The sequence below is a fragment of the Macrobrachium rosenbergii genome, chromosome 44, assembly GCF_040412425.1.
Source record: "Macrobrachium rosenbergii isolate ZJJX-2024 chromosome 44, ASM4041242v1, whole genome shotgun sequence".
Classification (NCBI taxonomy): domain Eukaryota; kingdom Metazoa; phylum Arthropoda; class Malacostraca; order Decapoda; family Palaemonidae; genus Macrobrachium; species Macrobrachium rosenbergii.
Window position 1 is genome coordinate 38,604 of NC_089784.1, and position 19,400 is coordinate 58,003.

Genomic DNA, 19,400 nt, shown 5'->3' on the forward strand with positions numbered 1-19,400 from the left:
GCAAGTGCTGGTAATACATATCTTGGTTGGTGTAACCGATTTCATTTTTATCAAAATATTGTTTCTCCCTATTCCAGCAATTTTTGCAAGGTAATGATAAAGTTTCAGAACACCACACATAAGCATGCAATCATAATGATAACTGTAAGATAGCAACAATGATAACGATGGTTCTGGAACTGTCGTAGCAATTATTAATACACTATTGAAAAGTTTGTTGGTTTTGAACTTGCACAGCAATTTTCATCCTGTTGATTTCGAATAAAATCAGATTTACCAAATCATTGTAATTCTGAACAGACGTTATTTTTTTTCACATTCGAGTTCTTACCTAGCTTTCTTTTTTAATTATGAATAAAAAAATAGACAGAATCATTGTGATGCGAGACTACCTTATGAATGAGGCTACAAGGAGTTTGTCATGTTTTTCATGTAACACTTATATAGCCTCAAAAGGTTGGATGGTAATATATATATATATATATATATATATATATATATATATATATATATATATATATATATATATATATATATATTCATATATAAATGCCTTTTCCCCTTTGACGGAAGTGGCCCAGGAAGCTTCTCAGCAAATCTTTACAGATAACACTACTAACCTTCGCCTTTTCTTGACCCCAGGAAGCAGCTGTTAGCCATCTGCAGCTGGGTAGACTAGTGGGCAGTAGGCTAGGAGCTATCCACGGACCTAGCAAACTTGAGGCAAGATTACAATGTTGCAACACTCAGCCAAATTTCGCTGATTGCATCTTTGGTGATGGGTGCCATTCTTAACTATAACATATTCATGGCATTTTGACTCAACATTCAATTCAGAGTTAGATTTGGTAACGGACGAGCTTTATCTCTTTATTACCTCTCTAAAAATGAAACCTTATTTAGGAGGCATTCACTTCCATCGTGGGAATATAAAACTATGGAATGTGAATCGTAGCATTTGCTTATGCATATCTAAAATAAGTTTTGGAAATAAAGTGTCTTCTGAAAGCACGATATTCTTCGTTGTGGAAGCAGCCGAATATGGATGGCTGAATTAAAATTTATGAGTATTAAAATGTTTTTCTCTGAGGACACGACATAAGTGTGATATCTGGACGGAGATATACATGGATGGTTGACCCAGTGAGCATAATTTGAAAGTACTTACTTTGAAAACACCAAAGAAGTGTATCTAAGGAGGCAGACGAACATTTATAACGGACTGAAAAAGTACGACTTGCTAAGTAGTGAGTTAAGGACACGAAAGTTATCTATGGACGCAAGCAAACACGAATGATGACTAGAAGCATGATTTGTGAACGTATGTTCTCTTATCGATGGACGGAGGCGTAAACGTACAGTACAGTTGAATCAGAAGTGTAGATTTGAAAACCTCTGTTCCTTAGGCATACAAGAGGTATTTATATGTAAACGGTGACGACATGGAAAGTTGAATGCGCATGACTTTTAAAGATAAACATGGATGCTCGACACAGGAAAGGTTTTTTTTTATTATTATTTGCCCTGAAGCGGCGGAAAAGTGCTTTCTTTGGGCGCAGACGAACATGGACGGTTTTACAGGAAACAAAACACCAAGTCTTGCGCATCTTTGCGTTATTCAGTATCTACGATATGCTTCTTTTCCAGCAAGAAAATCATCGTAAATATTTATGGATCTCGTGTAAAGAAGGGCAGTGGGAATAATGAAGCATGAAATTTTCTTAGTTGCAGGTCCATCCTGTACAGGACACTTGTTCTGTGCAACTGCAACAACAGCAGATTTGGAATTGTTGGGTTCTGATATGAAATCACTTCTACAGGTGTGGAACTTTTGACTAAAGATGTGAGATTCTCCAGTGAAATTGTGAATTCCTCCACAGGTAAATGGAGCTAAATTTTAGATAGGAAAGAAGATTATCAAGATTATCTTTGGATGAAGACGAAGATACTAGGACAATAATGCTGAGTATGGTGGAAGAAGGACGAGGGAAGGGTGTGTGAATGGTGGATAGGAAAGGGGGAAGAAGAATAAGGTAAAGAACTTCTTGTCTTCTGAAATTTAAAGGATGAAAATCAAATGCACTACAAAAGTTTCAGAAGGGAAATTGTTTTCCAGATCACAAGAATGTTATATAATTGCATATATTGCTACATGCTTTATTTATTTTTCATAAACTACGGTCTTTGTGACTCTAGTTTTAAGGTAGTTTCATACGGACTCCTTTAGTAAAGAATGCAAAGGCAACTAATCTTATGAAAATAAATGCTCTATATAATTAATGAAACAGAATTCATAGCCTAAAAATTACTCTATAATGAGAAAAAGGAAAGCGTAAGATGAGCAACCAGTCAAAAGGGGCGGGACCTTTGCAGATGTATAGGATGTTTTCAAAACGTACAAGAACAAGCCACTTCATGTTTCTCTTGTGATACCTAAGTTTAATGAATTCATTCCTTTAAATTATGATGAGGAAATCATTGTTACTTATTAAAAGCTTTTCAAGGCTGCTGTGGGTATCTTTGTTATACCTGGAGTTTTCTCTTGGAAAAGGCAGCCCTGTTTGAATTCCTTGAAGACCTGTACTGGGAGCGGACGGATCATTTCTTGCTTCAGTTCGATTCTGCCTGACGCCAAGCCCCTAGCTACCTCCTCAGGGGTAAGATTTGACGCCCTGTAGCCCCACTTGATCTCGTTTTCTCGAATCAACTTGTAAATCTTCGCAGGGGTGATCAGTCCGGCAAAGTCCCGGTCCTGTGACCTGAAGAGCTGTAGGCCTATTGTGTGGGGCTTAATCACTGGTTTCTCTTCGGGCGAAGGCGGAGGTGCTGGGGGTAACACCTCCCGGTCTGCTGAAGTTGGACTTGGAAGAAATTTCTTTGGGTTAAGCAGCAGCAGTTGGTCGATTATTCTCCCCTGAGTTTTATTTTTTCGCGGAGGTTTCGTAGGTGCTGGAGGGATAAAGCGCTTCACCGACATACTCTCCGGCCCTTGGTTACCTTCTGGTCGTCTCTTCAGGTCATCTAGGCTATGGGTAGTTATCAGTGACTCTAAGAAAAGTACTTTTTTGCTTATTTTAGTTCGTTCGTGGGTCTCGTTGGCCTTGCCGAGACCGTTTAGATTGCCTTTAGCATTCCACGCGTCTTGTAGCTTGACGATGCCAAGTATATTTGAGGTATCCAAGTCCTCCTCTGGGAAATTCAAGAGACCGAGCCCATTCAGCTCGTACATTTGCCTAACGTGGAACTGGAATGTTCCTGGGTTTATGGCGTTCATGATATAAGCATGGAAAAGACTCGTTAGTATCTTATTCACCATAGGTTTCATAGCGTTTACATTGGCTATGTTCTGGATGGTTATATCATCCGCATCACTGGGCGGTATAGCACTGGCAGTTATTTTGCGATGGATCTGTTTTTTCGACATTCCTTTTTCTCTTGCTTCTTTCTCTTTCACCCGCAGCAATTTCCTCCTTTCTTCGCAAACAGAAGCAAAGGTACGATGATCTTCACCGCAATTAAGACACTTCTTCTTGAGACTGTGGCACTGGTCATACCTGTGGTCTTCGGCAGCACATTCGCTGCACACAGTGAGGTCAGGTTTCCCACAATCCTTCGCCAGGTGCGTGTATTCGTAACAATTGTAACAAGGCCTGAGGCGGATGAAAACCTCCCGTTCGATTTGGCGCGTCGTGTGGTGGAAACCCAACATATCTAGCCCTTCTTCTAAGGCCCTCGATGCCTGTGCCACCTGCTGGAATTTCACCTTTAAGGTTCTGGTCGCACTAGGCAGCTTGATCACAGAGTCTGCTTTTGCCCAAGGTTGGCCGTTCTCAATATCTTCTCTTATCTTGTTTTCGTCGAATTCCATGACGATCGGGTCCACTCCCCTGACAACGATGGTTCTCTTGGAGTCGATTTCCCTGGAAGTCTCGACGGTGAAGTTCTCATCAGCGAGTATCTTGGCGGCATCAGGTTGGCTGATTCTGTCCACATACTCGTCGGCGACTGAGATCGTGAAAGAACTCTTGCCGTCGATAATCTTGTTTACTTTACACTTGAGTATTTCGCACAGCACCTTCCAGAGGTCCCTTCTTCTCTTCTCTCCCAGCGGGTTCAGATCATTTATCCTTATGCTGTTCATGTCGATCCTGGAATAGAAGGGTAGGGTGTAATGAATTGATTTTGATAACGAGGGGTTTTCCTAATATCATATTCGAGTTTAGTAATATATACTGTAATATGTTTAATTGCCAATTTCTTTCTCAAAAGTAATACATTCAGCTCCTTAATCTTATAGAAAAATGCTTGGTAACCTGTTAAAGCATATTGCAACATTCAATACACTGGGTGCAGTTGGGTTGAATGTGAAAACTTTAATCCCTAACAATGGATGACAACCTGAAATACCAAAGACTAATTTCATGAAAACATCTACTGTATTTTGATTGAGGAATACCAATGAAATCAAAGCAGCATTGACCTTAGAAATATTCGTACTGGTGCCTCATGAATGAAAGAAGAGTAAAATGTGCGACACCATAAAAATTAGTTTAATACTTATTTTTTGGGATAAAAAAAAACATATATGTTAAAGTTCTATTTGAACTCTTAAATAATGATTAGAAATGTATAGAGGGTATTCATGTACGCCGTTTCCAAGGTATTTGATCTCTGGAGCGCTTTCTTCTCGTAAAGAAAAAAATTGTTTGTTCATTTAATATCTAAAGGGGATAGAAACGATAAAAAGGAATTCTCGAATGAGGAAAGGAATATTAATTACCCGTCTGGAGTCGGCGCCCCACAAGCATGTTGTCTGTCATATTATTATTATTATTATTATTATTATTATTATTATTATTATTATTATTATTATTATTATTATTATTATTCAATATGAATGTCATCGTAGGAATGCAAAAACCTGAGCCCTTTATTTCAAAAGAAATGTGTAAAATGTAAATTTATTAAGAAAAGTATTTTGTCGAGGCTTATAGTAAAGGAATGAACTCAACTGAATAGAAAAACAAATATTGTTAATGGAGCACTGACCCCGATCACAAATGAGTCTATGGCTCCCCCTTCTTCACGTCTTGTGCGAATATTTTTTTCAATCTTGTGTCAGTGCGATTGTACCGTCACCCCTGCTAATATAATGTAAGTTTCTACCAATATGCATCAGCCCTCTTGAACATGTCTTGCAAAACTGAAGGCGAAACCAATTAAGATTTATGAAATGAGAAAATAACGTAAGGAAACGGCAAGGAGATGTGCAAAAACAATAAAAGAGTAAATAAAGCAAAAAGGACCCAAGATTCACAGGAAAACCAGAACGTTTTGGAAAGAGAATGAAAAACGAAGAATATAATTTTCAACGGACATAGAAACAGTTATAGAGGCGAGAAAAAAAAAAATAGTGTCATGAAAATGCATACTAAGAGATACTTAGAGATCCCAAAGCAATATTAGACATAAATAGAGAGAAAGTCAACATTAAGGAGAAAAATGACGATAAATACAAAAGTAAAACCGGGCCCCCTCAGCAGAATGAGAGAGGAACAATCAGTTCGTAACTCAGAAAACACCATTAAATATTACACATTACTCCACAGGGCTCAAAGTGGCATGCCATGTAGGGTCAGTTTTCAAAACACCGCTGGAAGTGACGGATGGAAGTACACTTATTCTTTACAACTTTTTTTACTGTCACTCATGTCATATTTTTGTGCAATAAGCAGAATATTATAGGGAACAGCAAACATTTTTTTTTCAAACTGTTGTGGACTTGCACGAGGTCAATATATGCTCTAGATAAGTGTAAGGAAGGGAATGAGCAAAACAAAGTAATCTTATGGGCTCTTAATATTGGCAAGCTCTCGTGCTGGCATAAGACCAACGCGACGATAAGCAACAGGTATTTACTCGCTGAGGTCTTGCTATTCTAGAATCATTGAAACAGGCTCGGTTATGCCATGGTAGGCAAACACGGGTTTGTTTTGAATGATTCTGGTCCTGTTCAAAGGCTTTTCAATACCGCACTTCACCAGGGGCACGCGGTGTGCGCACGCGTGTACTTGAGAGAGAGAGAGAGAGAGAGAGAGAGAGAGAGAGAGAGAGAGAGAGAGAGAAATATTTCCTGTTTTTCTAACTATTCGTTACTGAAACTAGTAATTGGGACTTATCGGTTTTCGAATCTCGTAGGGAAATGAGATATTAAAGTGCATTTTATTGCTGTGCTTAAACGAAAAATGACTTATATAAGATTTATCCATGTTTTAAGTATGATCAGGACATCTTTTAAAGTAAGAAAGAATAAAAGAATGCGTACCCCAAACAATATAAATAAAAATATATATATATATATATATATATATATATATATATATATATATATATATATATACGTCGTATTCATTCATCATTAGCATAATGGAAGTTTCTTATTTGCCTTATGCAAACATTTAACCCTATTCACTGGTGGTCAATAAATGAAACACTGTTTTTTTAAAAAAATTTAAATATAAAAATATATTTTTAAATTCAAAATTTATAATCAGAATTCACAATCTCAAGAAATTTACTAATACTTGAAAATCTAATTAATGCTTGAGTTAAATCATCAAACAAAACCAAATCACAAAAACTTTAATTTATCAAGAAATTAAATTAATCAATGAAAATTTAAACTATTAAGAATTACTCAAGATTTGAAAAGAAAATCCTAGTAAATGGAAATTAAATATAGTATGCAATGTTAAATTATTAAGAAATATTTAAAATGCCAAGTAAATAAATGTTAAATCACCAATATATAAAATGTGAAAAATATTTACCAAAAATAATTTCACTAAGGCAACAACTTCTTAATATACCTTATTATGCCATGGTAATGTTCTCTCACCTTTGGAATCTCAACATCCTTTCTGAGCCTCTTAACATTTTAGAGTTCCTCACTCCTTAGGAATCTCTCACTTCTGGAGGCTTTCATCCCTTCAGCAGTTCTTACTGCTTTAGAGTTTCTTGCTCACCCATTTCAAGTCTCGCTCTTCCAGAGGCATTCATTCCCTCTGAAGCTCTTATTCCTGTACAGAATTTTAGCATGTAAGAGACTTGCCCTTCCAAAGCTTATCATTTCAGAGGCTTGTATCCCTTTGCACTCTTCCAGCCATTCGCTGTCTCAGCCATCCAAAAACTTTCACCAATTTCCATATTTTGATTATGATTTTCAAGTGCTAACACACATGGCTTCTACAATTCACTTGTGAATTTTCAAAGGTTTCCAGGCTCTTCAAGGAGTGATAAATAAAACAACTACAATACTGCTATATTTAATCATTCCTAAGCTGACAGCTGTTCCAACCATCCATGGTCTGCCTCAAGGCTATTCCAGATTCTCAACGGAACTACATTCTAATATACAACAAAGTACGGACAAAAAAATCACAGAAAAATATGGAGAGGCATCCTGGTTTCAGAAACCTTTGAATAACTTTTCAAAACTATGAAATTTTTATCAAATTTTTAAGTTTTACATTTTCCTTTTTGAATCTTGTCCTTCGATAATTTCTTCTCTGAACTCTACTATATATGAGGAAGTAGTTCCATTGTGAATCTGGAGTAGGTCTGGAGAAGCAAATGCACAGTTGAAAGAGCTGTCGTCAAAGGAATGAATATTGTAGCAGTTTTGTTTATTTCTCCTTGATGAGCCTGGAGACATTTGAATATCTGCCGGTAAATTGTAGAAGCCACTGTTCATTTATAACGTCCAGTCGCCTAGTCCTTTCTACTCTGCTGACTTTATAATGCAGATGAATGTCATTCACAATTTCCCTCTGCATCTACCGAGCACAATGAGGCTGAGCTGTCACTGAGACTTTAAAATGAGTTTTGAAATTTCAGCGACAGGAGTGTCTGAATAATGCGTTTCTGCGTTTAATGCACGTGCTTAATATTTTAGTAGCTAACGAAGGCAAAAATCGTAAGGGAATACCTTAATTCCCATCCTGCCTGGGTCAATGGCCACCTGCATGCCAACGAGACTTTAAATGTAGTGTAGTAAATATACCACCTCTAGGTTTATTAGACATAAAACATTAAACGCACAGAATTTTAGTGTTGGTTTTCGGGACTAAGTGATTTTTCACAGAAAATCTTGGAAAGCGGAAAAAATGGACGTCACTGTGGTTTTATCTTAGTCGAGGCCGTAATTATCGGCTCGTTCCGACCAGTGAAGTGTGGGCACAGTACTCCGTGGTATTATCGTTTACGTTGAACCCCGGGGACTGTGTAGTAACTGGTGTTATTCTTGATTTTCTAAAAGCTGAACACAGTGATGTCATTAGATTTCATCATCTGAGTGGAAATAAGGTTGTTATGAAGTTTTTGTAATAATGAATTTTGTTCAGTTTTTCTGTGATAGTTACGACGAAAAGGATTCTCGGGCTATAGAAGGAAAATCAGTGCGTGCCATTAACTTTGATAGACTATTTACTCGTCTTCATTAGGCATGCGCTATTTACCACGGATAACAGTAGTTCTGAAAACATTCTTGAAAGATAGGTCGAGCACATGAAATTAGGCTGAATAGATCTGTTCATGGGAAAGCACGGGGCCTTCTAAATGGCATCTGGATGGGAAAAATTGAACCTCGAGAGCAGTATCCCGCCATCATTGAACGGTGTTCTTCTTCTCGTTCGAGTGTTAAAGATGGCACCTTGGTTTCGTCGTACTGCAAACATCTCTGGAAAACTGGAGGAATGTAAACATCCTTACTATAGTCGGTTTCAACTCGTTTGTCCGCCTACTGATGAAGCTGTGCCAACGCTCAGGGCCAGCGTGCGGTAGACTGAAAATCAATATTGTCATAAATATTTAAATGATTACTTCAATACATGTTTGAATGCTTCTGTACACAAAGAACCCACACTCCTTCTCATATAAATCATAAACATGTCGATTTGTTTCGACGATATATCAAGATAAGCACACGAAAGACGAGCTTGTGTCACACAGTCTAACTGAGGTCAAACACAAGCGGACAATAGCGTTTTAATAATCAAGTTCCATCTCAGTGGTACAGCCCAGGTTACGCGTAGACCTATACTCTCACAAACAGTCCAAATGACAAGTTTTTCTTGTCTTTTGAACTTTATTCTGTGCCTGATTCCGTGTGGTCGTCGTCGTGGTTATATTTTTTCTTATTTGAAAAATTTTCAGAGAACTTACGTAGGGAGGTACGTTTGTGGTACAGCGTCCATTTCATCGTAATGCAAATGTCTCTCTCTCTCTCTCTCTCTCTCTCTCTCAGTGTTATGTAACCGTTATATCATACAGTACGAGAATAATAAAGAGATCGCTGGTGGTATTGGAAAAGACAATGGAATTACTGGAATTAATGCGTTTGTACGTCGGGACTATTGTGATTTTCACAAACCTGCACAAACATTTACGTCTATGCATGTCTAAATATTTGAGGTATAAGTATTATAGCACACACACAAGCACACACACACACATATATATGCATTTATATATATATATATATATATATATATATATATATATATATATATATATATATATGTGTGTGCGAAATTTTCATTCCTAGGCTTTTATGGAGAGCTGATTTCGGAGACTGTTGCTGGACCGTCCTCAGACGATTTTTTATGACGCTGTCTGAAACTCTCAGCCGCGGTCCATGAAACTTTCAGCCACGGCCCGGTGGAGGCCTGTGTTGTTGGTACCTATAGCGGTGCCAGGCGCACGATCATGGCTAACTTTGACCTTAAATAAAATCAAAACTACTGAGGCTAGAGGGCTACAATTTGGTATGTTTGATGATTGGAGGGTGGATGATCAACATACCAATTTGCAGCCCTCTAGCCTCAGCAGTTTTTAAGATCTGAGGGCGGACAGAAAAAGTGCGGACGGACAGACAAAGCCGTCACAATAGTTTCTTTTTACAGAAAATACCACTACCAAAGCTATGGCTCCGTCGAACGTTCTATTTATAGTAACTTTTGACGCTCAGCGTGCTTTCTCCTCCATACCGCGGTACACACACGTACAAACACCTGGGAATACACAAGATCCACATGGACGTCTTATATGTCACCGAGGGACCCATGGATGTGTTGGCGGATACGTACTCAAATGGATATGGATCCGATTATAGTTTAGAAACTTTGAAACGGGACTGTGCAAATGAAACAAGCGGCCTTTGGACGACGCCAACTTTGGCTCGAATTGCTGCTACATGTTTCGTTGTTGGTGGTTTGGCTTTCTTTGTTTACGAGAAACACAACGTTTTTAGGAACTAGACGAAGATCCGGAGACGGAGAAAAAGAACGGAGAAGCGCAGTTGTTTCAGCAACAGCTGGAGCAACTGGAATCTGGAAAGGAGCAACGAGAAGAGAATGTGCATCCCGTGGAAATCGAAGGGAACTGTTTTGGAGCGGCGCCAGAGGGGGAATTGCCTCCCTTCAAAACCAGACAGTTCGGATATCTTCTTGACTGAAAGCAAGATAGCAGATGTCTTGCAGCGTCATGAGCAACTGCTTACGGGGAAGAAGAACATAAGAAAAGACTGTGCTAGAACCTCACACACACACACACACACACACACATACACATATATATATATATATATGTATGTATATATGCTAGCTGACCAGCCTGGCGCTGCCCGAGAAATCTCTGAATGACAACCGATAAACTCTCTTTCTCTCTCTCTCTCTCTCCCCCCCCAATTCCTGTCAAACCTATATCTAAAAGCCTACCCACTCATCCCATAGAAGTCTATTTGCAGGTACTGGAACTTTTGTCATATTCCGGAACGTCATCATCAGCGGATGGAGCTATAATCAGCTAATGGTCGTCCTGGGCGACCGATCTCATTACACAATGGCAGGTACAAACGCCTAAACTTGATCTTGTTTATGTTGATTTTTGATTTTGCAGCTTCATTTGCTAATGGGCTTTTTCATACTTTTTACTTTGTTGTCTTTTCCACAAGCGAATATATTTCCATTTGGGGTCTCATCTGCTAATGGCTTTTTTTTTTTTGGTTATTTTTATGACCAACTTTTATCTGACTGACGCGACGGAAGAAATAAACCACAGAATACCTTTTTGCCCACGGTTTCTTGCGTTAATGACCTCAAAGTCCATCTGATTTACGTTTCATATCACATTTCCCATTGACGATTGGAAAGGGATACACTCTACAGGTATGGATTTCGGTATACAATTTTTTATCGGTTCCTTCATCCATAAGCTGTACACTGGAATCGGGGTGGCATCTTTTCACGCCATTGTTTATTGATAAACGGAGAGCAACGACACAAACAAATGACATGGCTTCTGTTATTTGCACACTTGTTTTGCTTTTCTTTTTTAGTTCAAGTGGATGCAATGAAACAAGCAACGAAGCCATATCGATTATTCTGCACCAAAAGCGCACTGCAGGAGCGTAAGTTATGGAACACGAAAGTCATAAAATGCATTGGTATTATATATCCAACATATGTCTACGTTATTGATTGCGTAAATGACTTGAGTTGAGAAATTCAAGAGAGAAACTGAAGTTTATTCACCTCAAGGTTAAACTTTTTTTGTTTTATAGATATAAAGAATTGTAACGGAACGGGATAGGACAGAAATACTGTGTAATAAGGAATAAAATTTATTCTGGTAAAGTTGAAGTATTCAATTCACAACAACGTTAGTATAAAGGTCCCTGAGTAAGATTGACGGAGAAGGAAAATGTTTTGCTGATATACGTAAATAATCGTAGTTTCAGTTGTTTTGATAAATTCAGATTCGCTAATGTATCTTTTAATACGTTTCGAGACATGATCTCTCATCTAGCACGATTTCCGCGAGCGAGGATTTTGTAGAAATGCTTGACCTTGGAGTTTGCGACCTCTTTTACGTAATAATAATCCTTATATTTCTCCTTTCAGTCCCCGCCTTTTATTCATGCTTTTGCTGACATCTCAGTTATCCCTAATGCTTATTCATATTCCAACCATATATCATCTTCCTGACTGACTCTTGCATTTGTTTCTCTAAATTAGTCATCTGGAATCTCGGAAGCGTACTTGAATATGGTCCAAATCCTAGTCAAATGAGCACCTCGATGAATAAGGTTCTGCTTATTTCTCCGTAAAACACCCTGTTATATTCTAATATGATTGTATTTACATACATACATACACACACATATATATAAATATATATATATATATATATATATATATATATATATATATATATATATATACTGTATATATATATATATATATATATATATATATATATATATATATATATATATATATATATATATATATATATATATATATGTATGTATGTATGTATGTATATATGTGAGCATTATCAAATACATGCATACACTGATAAGATCACACAGATCATTTATAAGGGCGTATAAATCTATCTGAGCCGACATGTACACTATCATCTTTACTTCCATTCTTGGAATCAAGGTTAACTTATGACCTTTGAACGTAGTATATTGCGCTATGTCTTATTTATAGCAACAACGCCTGATCCTTAGAAAATATCTTATTCATTTCCATTCTCTTATGCAGGTTCTTTATAAACATAAAGGTTGTATTTGTTGAAATATCTGCTGCAGAATTTAAGATTTTTGACGAAATGTTAAATTGTTAGTTATAAATGCCTCTGTCTGGAGTAATGGCTAACTTCACTGGTTTGCGTTTAATTACTGATGTGGTAACATTATCTGTCATTAAGTCATTGAGTACCAACATCAATCATTGGTCATTTATGAATATCTATCATTCATTCGTCTCTCATGAAGCACTGACATTTTTAATTAGATATTGTTTAAATAATAACATTATCAATTCTCATCTCTCATTGGACGTTGGTATCGTTCTCGGCTAGCACTCTGCTGGGCCCGCGTTCGATTCTCCGACCGGCCAATGAAGAATTAGAGAAATTTATTTCTGGTGACAGAAATTCATTTCTCGTTATAATGTGGTTCGGATTCCACAATAAGCTGTAGGTCCCGTTGCTATAGGTAACTATTGGTTCTTAGCCACGTAAAATAAATCTAATCCTTCGGGCCAGCCTAGGAGAGCTGTTAATCAGCTCAGAATTATAATAATTAATATAATAAATATGCCTTAAATACAAATACTAAGAGAATATAATGAGCAAATGTATTTGAATTACTAATTTATGTAAGAAAGATATCTGACGCATAGTAAAATAAAAACAAAAATTGCGCACTTTTCCCCAGACCTAGATATGATCTTTATATCGTTGAAACTGTTACTAATATTTTTCCTTTAGCATTAAAACTACTGAAGTAATGGTGATTACACTAAAAAACAGTGTGGGAATTTTAGAGGAACCTGGACCTGGGATCCACGCAAAGAACTACAATATTCAAAGAATTCGTTTGACAGAGAGAAAACAGTGACTGACCTTAGATATATCTAGCGATTCTGTTTGACCTCAAATCTCTCTAGAGACAGACAGAAAGCAATATTCTTCTTGGAAAAATAAAGTCCGCAGTAGTGTGTATGTATACTGCTATATACAGGAAGCTTTCGTCAACTTGATCCTGTGTATACAATATACATACATACTTCTGCGGACTTTATTTTTCCATTTAAGATCACGAGATTATGATGATATCAAATAATACTCTCCTTCTTTAGAACTCTCTAGAAAAAGCTCGAAGGCAATGACCTCATTTGACCTCAAATCTATCGACAGCACAATAGAATGCAATGATACCAATTGACCTGTAACCAATTCAGAAAAAGACGAGAGGTAACATACGGAACGCAATGACCTCACTTCACCTAACATCTGTTAATTGTTCCAGGCATTCATCACATATAGGTTGAGGACATTGCTTGTCAATTACCTCATTGTTTGTTTCAGTGACCTCATCATTTGTTTCCCGACAATAACAGCGTTTCTCATAGATACCAGCATCCCCAGTATTACAACACACGTGGGTAAATATCTATTTTTCCATTCTCAGGATTGAACAGAATAACAATGATTGCTCATGCGAGTTTCTGTGGATGCTGTTCCACTTGTTAAATAAAATACACGCTTTACTTGTCAATATCTTTATCTGTATATATATACATATATATGTATGTATGTATGTACGTATGTATGTATGCATCCTCACAGGGGATGCGCAATCACCATGTTCCTCAGGAGAAGATGCGCTCATCGGCCATTTAGTGGGGTTTTCTCCCAGCAAGGGATACAAAACTTTGTACCAGGAACTCCTGTACCTTGAGATACATAATATCTGTACCATGAATCACTGGCACTTCCTACGGCATTAATATCCAGTTCGTACTGCTTATTACCACTGTAGTGGCGGTTACCTATACAAGTGACGCACAAATGTGCATATATATATATATATATATATATATATATATATATATATATATATATATATATATATATATATATATATATATATATATATATATATATATGTGTGTGTGTGTGTGTGTGTGTGTGTATATATATGTGTGTGTGTGTATATATATATATATATATATATATATATATATATATATATATATATATATATATATATATATATATATATATATATATTGATTCTTTTCCTGCATTCTTATATGATATCAACATCGGCCATGCTTGGGAGTTTAGCAACATAGTATTTTAATGTTCACCATTAATTGCAATGTGCACAGGTAACCCTCAGTTGTCATGGCAACGACCTTGGGACAAGTTGATAAGGGTTCTTAATCACAAAAAAAAAAAAAATGAAAAATGGCGTAATATTTTTCCGGAGCCCCTCATTATATCTAATTTTTACAGTAGTTCTAGAAAAAGCGTCCAGGTGGTATAGGATACTCGCAAGCATAATGTAGTGACCGATGTTTTATAATGCTCTTTGTACCGACAGTCGTTGTTTTAAATCTAATTTTTCGTTTCTCTTTTAAATATATATTGTTCAGTAGACAAATTTCACAAAATTTAACGGTAGAACATAATCGTAAGTACAAAGAATGGTCGGTATAACCTCTTTAACATTTTATTTAATATTCCTTGATTATTGCATAGAGTAGGCATTTTCAACTCCAGATAGTAAAAATATCTGGATTTGAAAATAAATGTTATCAATAATCTTTTTATATAATAAACTATAATTTCATACATTGTAGACGTTTCTCTGATACGTAATCTTAAAAAATGTTTATCGGATAAAAAAAAACGTCAAATCTTCGTTATTGACATTTGAAAAGCGATATTATATTTAGAGACACATCCTTTGGCAAAGTCTGAATGATCAGATTTATGTAAAATAATGAAATCGCTTACAAAAATAAATACAAAAATCAGTGAGCTTATCTACAGGAACGCTTAATGATTATAAAATTAAAATGAAATATGATTCGAGGTAAATTCTGCTCTACTTCCGATGCCTGAGTTGAACACGTGGCTATCAATTTACAGTTGAAAGATTGATTTATCGGAGGAATAGAATGACGACGCAAAGAACATAAACGCGCAGGCACTTGGTTGCAGAAATGTTACATGGTCACGTGACCTCGCGTTGCAAGCTTCCTTGTAACCGAAAGCTGAAACGTATCGGAAGAATGTGATCGTTAGAGTGTCCGATAAGAGCTTCATGTAGACATATGGGCCTAAAAGAGAAACATGTTTGATATATATGTATATATATATATGAGCTTTTCAGTCGAGAAACATGCCAAGTGCCATTTTTAAAATATAATAAATTACATTAAAAAATACTTTGACCCAGGACTGATAGCCTCATATATACATGTATATATACAGTTATATATTAGTGAGAGGAATAATTGTCGATCTTCATAAGAGTCAAGTTGATATACTAGTCTGTGGGAATTACCGGGACGTATTTTTGCTCATGTGGTACACATCTGTAACGCAATAAGTAAGAGAAAGGACAACAGACGCAGGTACAAATTGGTAGGACAGAACAATGAGTGTGAAAGAAGCGCTCAATGGCTGATGTTTGCAGAAGATACGTCTGAGTGGCAGGCCAGGACATTAACCACTCTACCAGCGGACCAATAAATGTATATATATATATGTGTGTGTGTATATGTATATATTGTTCTCTATGCAGTACTATCTTCTGTAAATCTTGACATCTCTGCATCTTCTTCCCTTCGCTTTTTTGTACCCTGCTCATTCGCGATTTCATTTTTCAAAACGATTCCCCCATCAGCTGCTCATCCAACGTCCATTTTTACGTTGAACAATTTTATTATCCTACAAGGGGAAAGGGCTGCTACGAGACAATAATAGGACGACAATAATGGCAAGGAGAAGACGAGGAGGAGGAGGAGGAGGAGGAGGAGGAGGAGGAGGAGGAGAAGAAGAGAGGGACGAATGAGGAAAAAAAAAAAATAGGATTATCAGGGGATGGAGTCAAACACGAGAGGGATTAGACGGAGACGCGAACTGAAAAAGTGAGGTGAATGAGGATTAGACCGAAGGGATAAAGAAATAAGCGAGGGGATGGTGTATGAAAAGGCTTCCAGAAGGACAGAAAGACAACTTCCTGCAGTGCAGACCCTCACCACGGGCTGACGGTGGCGCAGAAGACGAGGTGCAAGGAGGGAAGTGGAACCGAACGGAGCTAATGGTGTGAGCGAGTCATTTTGGATGCATGCGCCTAAGATAACCTTAAGAAATGAGCCCAGTCTACGAAAAATCAAATCTGCCCTGAAGACTGGAGAAGCTCAAATGGTAAGAAGAACAGCAGCAACGACTAATTGTACTAATAATGACCGCAGGTTTGGAAATGAATGAAATGAAACTGCAGGATGGATTTTATGAAAAAAAAAAAAAACACACGAACCGAATTTACTACTCGGGTAAAAATGACAACTTTGGGAACGCAACAATAGACGCAACTGCACCAGGAAATGTAATGCAGATTCATCAAGGAAACGATGCAGAGGCGAGTAGATACGATAAAGATAACTCGATAAAAAAATTGAAAAATCACAAATTGTAAGGAAAAGGAAAAAAGTGCAGTCACTTTTAGTCCATCAATAAAGATTAAAAATTTAAGAAGGCCAGTTTGGGTTAAAAGCTTTGAGTTCCCACGGACGTATTACCCATGGCTAAAATTTCAGGCGGTGATAAGAACAGAGGTATATTTTAGCTTACCCTTGCATATTGTAACCTAACCTAACCTCTTGTCGAAGAGAGAGAGAGAGAGAGAGAGAGAGAGAGAGAGAGATGACGTCCTGTCACTTCAAGATATTAGAATCTTCAAGCCAAGATCGACAGTGACGTATGATACTTAAACAATATCTCGTGGACAGCTTTTGGGGCATCCCGTATCATCGTATACATCCTTTCAAATTTGCGTTGATACACCATAAAGGAAAGAAATCTGCAATCAAAGTTAGCAACGGATTTCCACTGAGGTTTCCCAAAATAAGCTTGGCGTAGGGTATTTCCACGGCCCAACGGTGTGAGGAGGACTAAAGGACCCCAACCTTCATTCTCCTCCCCCAGGCATTTTTTACCTTTTGTCATTGGAGATATTTGTATATGCGTCAACCTCCTTCCCCATCATCGTTCCCTCCCTCGGTCCCACGAGTGTGAAGAGACGCCCCTAATTGCTCACTTATCTCGGTTTCTGCAGATAGATCCTTTATGGGCTTCTGCCACGGTACGAGGTCGACACGCGAGAGGTGACAAGGAGTCACATGACCGCACCCAAAAGAAGGCCTTTCGATTGAATGGGATCTCCTGATTGAATTTGCTTGGAGGGGAAGCGGTTTGCTTGGAGGGGAAGCAGCGGTGGGAGAGGGGGAGGGAGGAATATGGAAGTAGTGGGTGAAAATGATGATGGTGAAAATGAAGTAATATGAAGTGTCAATGGGCGATGATCATGATGATGAACAGAGGGAGGAACCATCTGGAAAAACGAGGGAGAGGATGATCAGTGATAAAAGAGGAGGGACAGGAAGGATGGGGAGAGAAACAGATAAACTTCAAGAGGTTTGGAAGGTAAAATTCGAAACAGAAGATGGAATAAGAACAAGAGCGAAAATGAGGATAAGGATAAAGCAAAAAGGAAAACGGGTAGGAGGAAGTCGACGTGAAAGAGAAACGAGTAATAACAAAGGAATAAAAAGTGGACAGAAAAGACAAAATAAAATTAATAAAATAGAGGACTAAAAAGGGGAAGAAAGTGAGGGACAATAAAAGACAAAAGGGAAAGGAAGGTGTGTGAAACGACATATCCTGCTATGCGCCAAGGAGTCAAGCGTGCTCGATAGAGGAGATTGTGCTGGTTGGGGGGTGGGGGGGGATGAATAGGGGCGGGGGATGGGCGGGGTGGGGAGATTGTGAAGTGGACAAGGGGTAGTGAGTGAGGACGTGAGTGGGGTGCCATTTGCCGCAAAGAGGAATGTCAAATCCATCGACGGGAATTGACTGCACCCGTCGTTGAAAACTTTGTCAAGGAAGTATTGAATAACAAGATTTAGAGGAATATCCAACCCATTCCCACGAAGTTCTAAAACAATAATACACAAAATAAACTGAATTTGAATGAATGTTAGTGTTGAAAAAAAAAAAAAGTTCAAATGTTTAAGAAAACGATGTTTAAGTGTTAGAAAGTCCTACGGAAGTTCCGCAATATTTTCTCGTCCAGGAATGTAAATAATAATTCATGACACTGGCATTCAACATTCAGTTACATTATAAAAAAAATGCAAACTGATCATGAGTGTATCTGCATAACCTCTTTATCCATCGAAAGTGTTATTCTCATAAGATAACTCTTCAGGCTAAAACACTCTAGATATTGAATATTATTCCTAAGGAGGTACCCACGTCCAATAACGTGAATATGCATCAAATTCATATGAATGTCATTCAAAAATTCACATTACCTTAGCCTGTGTCCTCGTTGTTGGCGTAAAAAACCCTAAGCCTAACTGTGGCGCAAACTAGATCGCGCCAGAAGCACTTGTTTCTTTGACAGGGGCTGAAGGCGACTACAATCAGAGTAAGCAACAACCTTGGCCGTGGAGGATCAAACCCTGTTGCCAGTTACCGTTTTTATTTGTTTTATTTTCAATACGACAAAAATATTTGTCTCATCAAATAGGAAATTTTAACTCGTGAATATCCTGATAATAAATATTTAAAGTAATTAAATTTTACATGTAGATGCTCGTTATAATAACAGAGATTAAAAGGACACTTGGCAACTGCAAACCGCGTTGCATGACAGTGACGGTGTTTAGGGAGTTTTCGTTTCTCTCTCTCTCTAGTAGCCAGTTTAGACGATGCGGCTAAATTGCCGTGTAGATTTCGGTAATTAA

The 19,400-nt window shown here is 37.6% G+C and overlaps 1 protein-coding gene across 1 annotated transcript; it reads right to left on the bottom strand.

The window, feature by feature from the left end:
- Window positions 1-557: 557 nt before the first annotated feature.
- On the bottom strand, window positions 558-19,055 carry LOC136829232 (uncharacterized). The gene is made up of 2 exons (XM_067087532.1): window positions 18,966-19,055; window positions 558-4,148 (listed from the first exon to the last, which is right to left on the bottom strand). The coding sequence occupies exon 2, from the start codon at window positions 4,139-4,141 to the stop codon at window positions 2,489-2,491; it is 1,653 nt and encodes a 550-aa protein (XP_066943633.1). The 5' UTR covers window positions 4,142-4,148; window positions 18,966-19,055; the 3' UTR covers window positions 558-2,488.
- Between the last annotated feature and the right edge of the window lie 345 nt (window positions 19,056-19,400).

Coding starts and splice junctions, on each gene's coding strand:
- LOC136829232 (XM_067087532.1), bottom strand. CDS start 4,141: ATGAACAGCATAAGGATAAATGATCTGAACCCGCTGGGAGAGAAGAGA.